Source organism: Ambystoma mexicanum, chromosome 1p (genome assembly GCF_040938575.1).
Source record: "Ambystoma mexicanum isolate Mex_15411 chromosome 1p, UKY_AmexF1_1, whole genome shotgun sequence".
In the NCBI taxonomy this organism is placed as follows: domain Eukaryota; kingdom Metazoa; phylum Chordata; class Amphibia; order Caudata; family Ambystomatidae; genus Ambystoma; species Ambystoma mexicanum.
Window position 1 is genome coordinate 1,009,772,443 of NC_090921.1, and position 13,137 is coordinate 1,009,785,579.

General features: G+C 41.5%; 1 protein-coding gene across 3 annotated transcripts in view; it reads right to left on the minus strand.

The window, feature by feature from the left end:
• Window positions 1–546: 546 nt before the first annotated feature.
• Window positions 547–13,137, minus strand: part of PDPR (pyruvate dehydrogenase phosphatase regulatory subunit) — a 1,147,433-nt gene continuing 1,134,842 nt past the window's right edge. For all 3 annotated transcript variants that reach the window (XM_069655114.1, XM_069655129.1, XM_069655120.1), the window contains one exon: window positions 547–4,217. In XM_069655114.1, the coding sequence (XP_069511215.1) occupies window positions 3,813–4,217 (405 nt within the window). In that variant the 3' untranslated portion in view covers window positions 547–3,812. The remainder of the gene's footprint in view (window positions 4,218–13,137) is intronic.

Consider the following 13,137-nt stretch of genomic DNA (forward strand, 5'->3'; position numbering starts at 1 on the left):
CAAGAGTTAATCCAATAAAAGGCATCAAACCTTGCACTCTCTGGGATTAGGAACTGAAACAAAATGGTGTCAAACCTTTCTTTGCATTTCTTTATCCATTGTTTATTTTTTCTCTAAGTGAAGTAGCACCATAGGGCCCCGTTCCAGCGTAATACATCGCATTACCAAAACATAACATGTGAGCACCTGGTATTTGATGGCAATACCTGGCATTAGGTGCAGGTCCCTTGCACCTGATTGCAAAGTCTAGCATATGATGTGGCTGCTTGGGCTGGTGACAGGAATGGTAATTCCTCGTGAATTCCTGGATCAAATCCCAGTACCTGGTAGTGGATCCTAATACCGAGCTATGAAGGGAGTAGCGTGCAAAATCATCCCAACACATGCCAAATGTGGAAGACACCTGGATATTTGATAGCACTATATGGAATACAATGCGAGTGAGGACACGGGTATACTGCCAAGGCAATACCTGGCAGACAAAAAAAAATGTCACTATCCATAAGAAAATGACATTGCAGCTTATCAGACAAGTTAGAACAGATCCATGTTAAAAAATCTTTTATTCAATAAACAAACCAAATTAACATTTATTCTTGATAAAGAAAAGTGAAAATGGAAATTACATGATATAAATAGAGCATACAAGGTCAGGCAACCGGTTAAAATATATTACACTAAATTAAAGCTGACGCGTTTGCTTCCTGTTCAAAGACTGGGTAGGATAGTGGGGGAAAGTCAACTGCCCCAACTCTCGAGATTAGTATGTGACGGAAAGACTGAATTGTGAAAGTGTTCAATGATCTACAATATAACGTACACACATGTTTTCTTTTCTTCACTGTACTCACAATTCAGATTTGTAAACACTCTCTTTTCTATGGAAAGCACAGATCTCGGAAGCACCGGCCGGCGTGTCCACCCCTTGCTACACTGCCATTGCACAGCAGAGAGTGCTACCCACCACCCGCGCATGTCCAGCTCTATTGGCGAGCCGTAGCTAGAGACTTCTTGCAGCTTTACGTTACAGAAATAAAGACTGTAAGACACTAAAAAGCCATGTGTGCAGGATGGCACTATTTTGTCTGACCCCATCTGCTTGATCTTTTCATTTTACAGAAAATGGCCACTGCTACAGTGCATTTGTGCCTTTAAAGTTCTGAATGCTTTTACGATCTGGTTGTCAAATGTAATAAGTAATACCAGAACTCGATAGTTATGGCATTCATTGTGAATGTCTTGATCTTGAAAAGGAGGACAGAAATATAGGTTTTGAGAAATCCCAATATCCTTCCACAAATCATGACTCTGTATTGTGCACACAATCTCGGCTCAACCATAAAATCAGCAACACATCCTCAGCTGTGTGTCAATCGTGTCATGTATTGGCACGACAGCAGGTTTAAGGTTCTTACACATTTATAATACATGTGTAGATGCTTGCTATAACATAACTTCACTACTCATTTTCAGGAGGGAAAGGGTATCATTGCCAAGCTCTGGGGTCCTACTATGCCTAGCATGGTTGGTTCTATAGATTGATGCTCACTGGGACTGTACACGATGATCATGAAATTCGTAATGACGTGGGCCCCACTGTCCCGAGCATCATTGATTAGAGTCTTTAGGCGTAAGACATGATTTGGCCATTGATACGCTGTAAGGGAGGCTTTTGAGAACATTTATTTTTCTCTGCAGATGAGATGAACAGCTGAATTAGAGTGGGTGACCTATAATAAAATATAATTGTTACCTTCTGAAACGCTAATCTCAAACCTGGTAAAGAAGCATTGCTGATGTCCTTGTAAATATCAGAATGTTACTCTTGAGACTTCCAATACCTTTGCACACTGACTTTTTGTCCCAATCCTGAGAGGGGTTGTTAAAGAGAAGGCACATTCTCAGACATATACACAGTATATTTTGTTGTCAGATTGAACACAAAACGACTGTACAAATGAAAGATATGAACAAGTGCCTTAAAGCATGCACCCCTGTGGGGAGATTCCTCTTTAGAGGGGTTATAGACTGGTTTGGTGAGAAGAACTAAGTCTCTTCTCATCTAACAATGAATACATGTTATTGTGTGGCTCCACCCACACCTAACAGACCCTATGGGGAGCGGAGCAGGGCACATGTTCAGCTGGGCATACAAATTGAACTTAATCTAACAGAAGCAATATTTTAAAATAGATATCTAGAATTTGACACTAACAGATAACTCTCCTCTCATATCATATCATATGTAACCCTTGCAGCGAACACAAAGTGAATGATTAACACGAGCACACTCTCCAATCCACCCCTAGAGTGCATAGCCAAAAAAGACATCTCCCAAGAAAGCCTGGAAGGGAAAGGCTAAGGGAAACTGAAAGGAAACCTAAAATTATTCCGCTCTAACAATAGGAGAGAATAGATTTAACTGGGCATAAACTAGCCTTTTCCTTGGCTCTGCCAACTACCCGAGGAGAATCCCCCAGTACCACTGCTTTCACTTTGCTGGATTACAACCAGCTGGCTAAGACATGTCACAGATCATGGCATGCCTCGCGAAACCCATGTATGAACATGTCTTCAACTCTCTAAAGAGGGAGCCAGACAACATTTTCTCTTCGAACCGTAAAAGGACACAGAGGTAGCACTGTATTTTATCTTAATTTCATTGTGTTACCTATCTGCTGTTAAAAGAAACATGATTGGGGTTTTGAGTGCAAAGTCGTATAACAACATTCAGATCAATAGAAATTAAATGGATGCATGAAACCGAACTTCCAAATACAATCGTGGGACTATCACTCCAGATCAGCTGTGCCATTCAGCTCCACACGTTTGGGGAGTCAAAGGGAGTCTGTCTTTTCTTCTAAATTTATTTTTAATCTGTCATTCAGTGGTTAGTGGCAGCGGGAGTTCAGAGCGATAGGGGGGAAGGTTCAGGAGCAGGCCCAACTCCAGCTCAGACATTTAAGCAGTTTGCCACAGAAATCCATTAAAAATATAACCTAAAAAAATAGCAAAAATAAGTAATATCCTTTACAAAAATGTAGTTGATTAAAAATGAAGGCTGAGGGTAAAGGTGGGGTTGGGTTGGTTAGGTGGGCTGCTAGGCTGGCTAGTACAACAGGATACCGACACCCATGCGAGAGGCCTTAGGGGGCAGAATGCCTGCCAAGTGCTTGCAAATGGTTAGAATAATTTGGGATAAATAGCTGAAAGGCGTAGAAGAGTTGCAATGAATTTTAGGAAGCAACAACTATACCTCAAGTTTTGCATTTTAAGTGTAAAACCTCGGCAGTATATTGCTGTAGTCTACATTTTTGTAGTATACTTCTTTTTACAGTCAATAAGGCATAGAAGTGAAATGAAAGCCCTTGAAATGCAGCGCCTTTCAGTTAAAACCGTGGCATTCAAATTGTTCGTGTTTAACTATTTCATGGAGTGTCAGGGCTAGAGGCATTTATCTCGACCTACTGCAACTGATGCAAAAACCATTTCCCATGCTTTCAGGCATCTCTCAATTGGCCATGTAAAGAAATGTATTATTTGCCAGTCGTTCATATTGTATCTCTTGGCAAAAACGGAACCACGATGACATCTGAAGAAAATGCAAGCAGGGAAAGGCAAGCAAGCGAAATGAGGTCTATGTCTGGAGAGAGGCAAGGGGGCATGGTTTGAAATTTTTCCGTTGTTAAAATGGCCCCAATAGTAAAGATTACGCACGGAAAAAGCTGAAGGAGTAAGGAGTAGGCGCTAGAGGACTTCAAGCGAACAGGAGATTGTGCAACTCTAGCTTCTTTCCTTCCAATGGTTTTGTATTACTTCCCCTGGAAACTGAGTTCCAGATCATCGTCCTTTCGCCGCCGATGTGTGAAGAGCGAGCTAAAAGGGTAGAGTTTGGCCTTGGCACGGAAGCGTTGGCCGGCGATGTCTATCTCATACTCTCCACGATTGATGAAGTCTGGAGTCACCACCTGAGCCTCTCCAGTCTCCTCATCTGTGTGTTGTACAAACCCAAGGCAGACATGCCGTTCCAAAGTGTAGCTGTAGGCGCTGCTGGTGGTTTTGCCAACATGGTGCCCATTACGGTAAATGGGCTCGCCCCACCAGGGCCACAGGTCCAGATCAGCATCGTGGTCCTCCAGGATGAACATAGTAAAGCGTTTGTATACGCCATCCTGTCGCTGCTGTAGCAGTGCATCACGACCAATGAAATCCATGCCCTGAGGAGAGAAAGTCGAATGGTGAAAAGAAGTACTTTTTATTCACATATATAATGTAAGGCACTCTAACATGTAGATATCATGTTATCTGCTGCCCCTAAAAATACCCTCCAGGCTCCCTTCTGAAATACATTCTCCCATCAATGAGTTTCCTTACCCAGGGGCTCACATTGTTGCCAATCAAATGTTACCATAGTACCAACCTACACAAATCACTTGCAATTAGGTGATTGCTAATGCTAATACAATAGAAGCAAAGTAGCAATGTTACTATAAGGTGCCAAATATTTTGATTCATTAGTATTAATCCCCCTGATTTGTGTATGCATACTACTGCATGCCCATCCAGTCATGCATGCCCATCCATCATTGTCAATGTATATTATGGTCAGCACACCATGGCAGAATGCCAGTACATATACGTAGCTTATCATTGCTAGTTTACACAATGTACACTTCCCACATCATTTCCAGATTTTGTTAGTGTCCACATTATGGCAATTTCCATTACGTTGGCTGTGCCAATTATTGTCCATCCCTAGCTACCACCTTTCAGCAGCTTTTACCTTGTGTAGGAAAGTTGAACAGAGATGCCATTGTTCCCCACGGTGGTATGGGGCCTGGATGGCAGCAAGGCTAAATCCAGCAGTGGACATAGCAGTAAAGTCTCTGCCGCCCAGGTCGTGTCTGCTAGTGGCTTGGCAAGCTGGCTGGGATGGGTCGATCTGCCAGTACCATCCCACCCCAGTCAGTCTGGCAGCAGATCCGCATGAGGGGGGCCTCTGGTGGCAGTTACCGCTGAGAAAGTCTTTATGGCACATGCATATTACTTGTTGTAAAACCAGTGGACCCTTTTTCACTGGTCTTAGTGCTGGGCCACTGACTGGATTTGTACTGGATTTAACGCCAGTGAAATGATTAAATCTAGATGGGTTTCACACTGTTGTATTGTCAGGATTTTCACTTTACGTCGCCCCAGCACAAATGTTGTTTTAGCACCAGCACTAAAACAGTACAAATTGGTTCATTGCATCACCGCAAGCACTTTCTGGAGAAGAGTTTGCTGTTACAAGGAGCTGTTGGTTTCGCATCCCTGAGGTATCTTGATCTATTTTAAGTTGAATCCTGATTTCCCGCTCGTTTTAAAGGCTTTAAAACAGCAAATATTGTGTTGTTAGTAGAATTGGAATTGTTTTCTTCTGTTTTTTAAGCCTTTGCAAAAAACAGACTTAGATGTGTAGGCAGCACTCTTCCAACACACAATCCTTGTGGAATCCATGCATACTGTATGCCCAGGAAGTCACCTGCCTCATCCCGCCAGTCCCATTTCTACAGTTACCTTAGGGCAGCTGGCTTAGCACAAAGGCTTTTGGGTGCCTCCTGTTCATCTGCCACCCTAGCCTTGCTCTGTAAAACCTCTACACTGACACATTGGACCTCACAGCATCAAGGTAAGGGACAGAGCTGTGCTGTGAATAATTTACCACAGTGATATTTGCCGACAGAGAGTTTGTCAGTGATAATGTACCACTGTGACAATATACCACTGTGACATTTTCCCACTCTAATATTGGGCCAATTTGATAGCTTTCCACAGTGATATTCAGTCACTTTGATCATTTGCCACTGTGATGTTATGGAAACTACACCATTTTGATAATACCACTGTAATATTTTGACATTTTGATAACCTGATATACTTTGCCATTGGCAGCTTGCCACTGCAATATTGTTACCATTCTGCTAATTGGTCATTGGGAACTTTGTGACATGTTTTGATAACTGCCCACCTTGATAACCCACCACTGGGATACTCTGCCATTTTGATTACTAGCAAATGTGATATTTCCCAATGTTGATAGCTGCCCCCTGGAGTCTCTGAAGAATGGATAACGTGACACAGGAATTTCACTAAGTTGATAAATTGCCACAGAGATAATTTACCACCCTGAGACTGTGATATTTAGCCATTTTGATATTTGGTCGGCGGGAGACGTTTGGCAACTTAGATAACTTCCCACTGTGATATTTACTATTATGATATTTGATCATGCAGAGACTCGGCCATTTGACAACCTCCCACTGTTAAATCCAGCCATTTGAATAGTTGGACACTGGGATACTCTGCCACTGGGATGTTATGCCACTGTAATATTTTCCCAAAGGATAACTTTTCCACAGTAATACTGTGCCACTCTAATATTCTGTCACTGTTACTTTAATTTCCCTTCTACCTACCTGCCAATGAAATGTTATGTCATTTTGATAAACTTGTCACTGTGATACTTAACCACTTTGATTCTTTTTCACTGCACTAATTTGCCACTGGGAGACCATGCCACTGTGATATCTTCCCACCTCTAAAAATGGCCTTGAAATTAACAAGGGCAAAACCATGAGCTTTGGAACATCCACCAGGGTAAAACATTGTTTCTCCCGGTATATAGGCAGTGAGAAAATTGAACAGGTCCAATCTTTCAAGTACCTGGGAGTTTGGCTGAGCAACTCAAGACCAGAAGCCCCAATTGTATCTAATCTATTGGGAAAGATGAAAGCTTTGACCAGCCAGCATGTGGGTTAAACAGAAAGTTTGGCCGATTCTCTATTCTTCCAGTCCTACGTTTTTATAAAGCCAATGTTATATCAGCGGTGACTTATGAGGCAGAAGCCACGTATAATATCCCAAAGCCCCTTTGGACCCGCCTCAGAGGTTTCTTTTGGAAGACGGTTTTGGGTGTTCCACAATCTTCCCCGATGGCTATCCTTCGAAGAGAGATGGGTCTTACTTCCCTGAAGTGTATAGTCAATTGGAATAGACTAGCCCTCTATGGGAAATGCTGTTCTACCCCGTGACCAGTAACCCTGTAGAGGGTCTATGAGGAGATGATGTTGGACTGCAATCAATCTATGAAAGGCTGGTGGCTGAAAATGATGAGGTAGCTAAGGGTTTAGATAGAAGTGCACACCTATGGTAAGTAAGTTTAGTAAATAAATTCGAGGATTATTTTAAATACATTTTTAGGTGCGGGGGAGGAACTGGGGTCATGGCACAAGATCCCGACAATAAACAGTAAAAAGAAAGAGGATTCAACTTGGGAACCCTCCCGTCCCCTGCACACTTTCGAATGTTTGGATTAATCCAATACAGTTGTTCAAATTGAGTTATAGGCATTGTACATATTTTTGTTTTTAACAAATATGGTCAGACACAGAAGTGTGAGATAAACAAATATATATTTATAGCCAAGCTATATTATTTTCAGCAAGAATTATAGTTCAGAGAGAAATTATTTACAGTGCATAGAAACAAAATGTAATCAATAGATGAGGCTCAAATTGAGGAAAGATTGAGTCCAAATTAAATAGCGACGCGTTTCGAGGAAGTTCTCCTCTTCTTCTAAATTGTAAAATTGAATATGTTATAAACAATCTATGAATTGTGCCTACAATATTTTCTTTACTGAATTTGTGTTTCTCCTTTTACATTAAGAGTCCAAGTTTGGCCTTATGAAGAAGAGGAGAATTTCCTCGAAACGCGTCGCCATTTAATTTGGAAACAAAAATATGTACAATGCCTATAACTCAATTTGAACAACTGTATTGGATTAATCCAAATATTTGAAAGTGTGCAGGGGACGGGAGGGCTCCCAAGTTGAATCCTCTTTCTTTTTACTGAAAATGATGAGGTGCCTGGAAGAAATAGGAAGTTCTCTACAGCAATTGGTGACTAATCCAACGCGAGTAAAAGAGAAACTAAAACTCACGATTGGATTCAAACTCTGGCACTATAGCTATCATTCCGTAGCCCATCTACCCACAGAAGGCCGTAAATTAAATACAGTCTGTGAATATCTGAAACAATTTCCGGATAAAAAGATCAGATCAATTTATGAGAGCCCGTTTAAATTTGTACTCAGCAAACGAGATTTGTGCAATATGGGGCCTGTCATCAGAAAAACAATGCCGGTATTGTAATGTCACCTCTGAGACCGAATCTTTGTTTCTTATCATCACAGCATGTCCTGCTCTAAGAGAGCAACATCCAAAGTTCTTTAGATCTCTTTTTTCAGACTTTGCAATTTCAGACTCTTCAATTTGGTGGAAATCTTTAATGGAAGGCCAAAAAACAAAAAATGCAATTGCTACTGTTCATTTCTTCGAAGAAGTTCTCCCCGAGAGGGAGGGTGTTTAAATGTATTGTCAACTTGGGTTAATTATCATAATTTTCTCTTTTTACTCTTGACGATGAATACATTTTTTGTTTCTTTTCCTTTTCTTTCTCTTTTTGTTTTTTTGTTAAAAAATGGATGTTTCAATTTCAATGCAGGTAAATAAAAATAAATGAAAAAAAACATATCTTCCCATCTGAATAACTTGCCACTGAGATCTCTGCAACGTTGATAAATGGCCACTGGGATATTCTGCCACTGTACTATCTCTTCATTGTAACAGCTGGCAATGGCAATATCTGTCAACCAGGATAAACATTTGCTGTTGTGCCTAAAAAACCAGATGTTCACAAACCAGAAATAGTTGCTATCAGAGAAGTTTACAAAAACCCTCGCAAGACATAAACTGGAGTTAGATCATTTGGCCTGCCAAGACATAGAAATAGCTTTGAAAGAAGGTAATTCTAGAAAATGTTTGTATATTGCGGCCAAGAGCCCACACTAGAAGCAAGTATTAACAGGTCTTGAGACTACAATACCAGATTACGAAAGGATAGATCACTTCATAACCCTGTATGAAGCACCAGAACATATACATCAAGATATGGTTCTTAGAACCACTCTGAATAAAAAGTGCCTATTTAGTAAATACAATGAGGTTTCACTACATTTAGTTCTTTCCCTAAAAGAAGCAATTGATGCCATCAACATACAGGCACATAATTGCTCCCCTGGAATGGATGGAATAACGGCATATCTCTTTCAGGATTTGATCGAACTTTGGGCGCCCGCTATGATTATTACATTCAGAGCCATCCTGAAGACAGCCAGAGTCCAAGAACTTTGGAGAAGAGCAGTAATCGTTCCAATAAAAAAAAAGGACCTAAGGCTAGCCCAAAATCATATAGACCCATATCCCTGCTAAATACAAGCTTTAAGATATTTGCCCATTGTCTATTTAATAAGTTGGAAAAATGGGTGTACGATAATAATCACCTATTTGCTATATTTAAAACAAGAGGCCATATATTTAGCATTTATGGACCTGAGCACCGCCTTCAACAATGTAAATAGAGAAATTGTGGCAGGTGATCAGGTAGCTAGGTTGCCTCCATGCCATGGGCAATTGTACACCATGGTTTTCAATAAAGTCGGGGGTACACCAGGGTGCGTCTTGGCTCTGCTATTGTTCTTCATTTACATTGAATGTTGTTCCTGGTACTACCATATGCGGATGACACTGTATGAATGACTCGGATGTCAAGAGCACTCCAACTCCTTATAAATAAATACACAACATTCATGAATTAACTAGATTTGCAAGATTACATGGCAAAATCAGCGATACTGATCAGCTCAAGGTCTAAGAGGAAAACAAAAATAGTTTGCATGACTAGCAAGGATTCTTTTATACGACGGGTCCTGGAATCCGGCTATCTAGGTTTTTTGAGCTGCACATCAGCCAAAGCACACCTAGAAAAACAAGCTGTGAGAATGAATCAATCTATAGAAGGCATCACCCGTTTGTTAAAAACGTGTAAAATGCAACCTATAAACACTATTTTAAAGATGGAATCCCAAACAACCAAAGCTGCCTTAAAATACAGTGCTTCCTTGTAGGGCCTTGCAAATGCCCAAGACCTATACACATTGGAAAATCTTTTTATTTAAAAGATCTTAGGCCTACCAAAATCCTCGCCTAATTATGCCGCACATTTGGAACAGAGATTAGTTTACTTAGAAAATGAGAGACCTTTGGAGACAGTTTTACACTGGGTACGAATGTGGGCAGGTTACAGGTTTTAAGAGGTTCTGGTTTTTTCAATGTCATCCTGCACTTTATTATTTATAGATGGGTGAAACCCCACTGAAGGCATAGTGCTTTCTATCGTATCTATGCCACGCAGTTTATTGTACGCTGTTCATGCTGCTAAATGATTACCCATCTGTTATGTATTCGATTTGTTCAGATGTATATATATTTTTGGCATTTATCCGTTTTATTCAATGATTGTATTGCAAATAAACATGTTTTGATTATTTGATCACTAATCTGCCACTGGAATATTTCTGGCCAGTGGGATACTTTCTCATCTGGATAACCTCCCACTTTAATACCTTGCCACTCTGATAATTTGTCACAGAGAAATGTTCCCACTTAGAAAATGTGCCAGTGAAATATCAAGATTACTAAAAAGAAAAGACACCCAAAGCCAAATGAGATAAAGGCATCTCGTGTACCCCAAATCCCACATAAACCAACTGCCTCGATCAAAGAAACACCGGTGGACATGAATTCCCCATAATAGCGCAATCATCAGCAGAAAAAAAGCCAAACATCGCTTTTAACTACGTCTTGCTACCTAAATACTCCTGGGAAACCCCTTCAAAGAAGAGAGTGCTTTTGCAACATCTTGACCAAAAGTGCTCTATGTGTTGCCATACCTATTCACCTGCAAACCTGCATGATCACCCATCCAAAGACATTTTAACCTCACCTGGAGAGAAGCAAACACCATTGAGGGACTAAATAAAAATCAAAGAACTAGAAAATAACCAACTTACCTGAACACAGGGTTGCTCACCAGGGACTGGCGAGACAACAGAATTGCAAGCAACAAACTCACAAGCACCCATGAAAACGACATTGACCGCGCACACAACCTACTCAATGAAGAGCCTGCAGCAACAAAGGGTCCAACCCCCACACCAAAGTCAATCACTGGATCAAAAGACAGAAGGGACCAATGTCCAATAATCAATCCAACACAGCCCCCAAAGAACACAAAAACCTGAAAAGAAAAAGATTCCCTGCAATTTGTTCAATGCCAGATCAACATCAACGCATAGCACATAGATTCACAAGCTCCTCAGTAAAGGGGGAATAGGGCATACTTTTTGTCAGAAAAAAGCGTCACTGAGTTAAAATTGAATTTAGAAAGTATGCCTAATAGCGTCACTGTGGTGTAGTTGAATCTGGAAAGTGTGCCTAATAGCGTCACTATGCTGAGGTTTAATCTAGAAAGTGTGCCTAATACCGTCACTGTGGTATAGTTGAATCTAGAAAGTGTGCCTAATTGCGTCACTGTAGTATAGTTGAATTTAGAAAGTGTGCCTAATATCATCACTGTGCTAAAGTTTAGTGGATGGAGTGCATATATCTCTGTATATCTCTGTATCTCATATGTATATGCTATGTACCTGTATCCCCATGTTATCTGTATCACATGTTCACCCTATCCATCCTGTCGCTTTATATATGTATGCTGCTATGTACACCCCCTGTCCTGCTCTCGTACTTGGTCGCAGGTGCTTTACTGATAACCACCATTTCACACTACCACGCTTACTCTCTCCTATACACCATCATTCAACTAGAACACAGCTATGCTAGGACACATTCGGCCTAGCTGTTCTCATACTAACATGACCCCACGAACACCTCATCATCCTAATAAAATACAGCTAGCTGAGCACATACCGGATATCTTAGGCATCTCATCAGGCCTAACGCAGCCAGAACTCGGTCTGGGTGTCCACCCTCCAGAATGAACACATCCAACTGATGATCTCAGCACCACACCGACTGCTAAGAAGTGGCTATCATGCAACAACCACACCAGCTGCACACATATACGGTGCGCCCACGCACCATACAACACTCTCTCTCCCTCTACTGACTTGAACTGCGGTTCCCGAGGGCGTTCAACCTACCAGCGCTTTGAGGTCATACCAATGATACATAAGGTGCTATATAAATGCCAAGTAACATAACATAACACAAATCCCTTCCGAACAACTTCAAACTCAGGTCAGGCTGGCCCACCACGAAGGAAAATAGGAGGTGCCCTATCCATATCATACAAAGATCACCTAAGAATCACAACAGCACCATTGTTAAAGATTCCAGGTTGTGACTCACTTGTCATAGTACTAGCTCTGGCACATCAAATTGGTCTATCATTCCTACTCACTACTCATCTACAGACCACCCCACTTACAACCAACCATTACAGAAAATCCTTCCAGAGAGAAAGAGCGGAATCCACCTAGCTACTACCCTTCAACTTAACTTCACGCACACTCACCTGTGCGGTTAGAAACGGCTTATCCTTCAACATTGGTATGACTCCATGCATGAAATGTATCAAGGGACACAGACGCACATGCCACACCCTTGCAGATGATACTCAATTCATTGCGAAAAAAAAAAAGGAATCGATACAAGTGTGGCCCTAGTCCAAACGCTAGTCAACTGCCTCTAACAAATCAACAACAGCCTTAAACTCAACCCAAACAAAACCGAAATCATGATTGCGGCAAACAACCCCCTCTATATAACCCCATATACAATGGCCTACTGCAGATGTCCACAACCTGCGACTCTCCAGATATTTTGGACTACAACTTCCATGATCCCTCACCATTGACTTGAGTGGCATGGGCTGTTGGGAGGTGCAGTCCAAAATATTTGGAGAGCCCAAGGTTGGAGGCGCCTGGCCTAATGAAATGGGAAAACACAAGAGGTGATGGCTGGAAGGTTTAGAATTAATCTTAACCTCTAGTATTGCTCTGAGCAACCCTCCAGATCATCCCTCTTCACCTGCACGGCCATTACAGAAGGGGAAAGACCATATGCAAATCAGGCTTGGTCCCACCCTAAAAGGGGCAGTCAAGCCCAAACTGCTAGGTCACATTCCGTCTGCATGAGACCACAAGCATCCCCAGACATGTTTCTGCCTTGTTGGGCC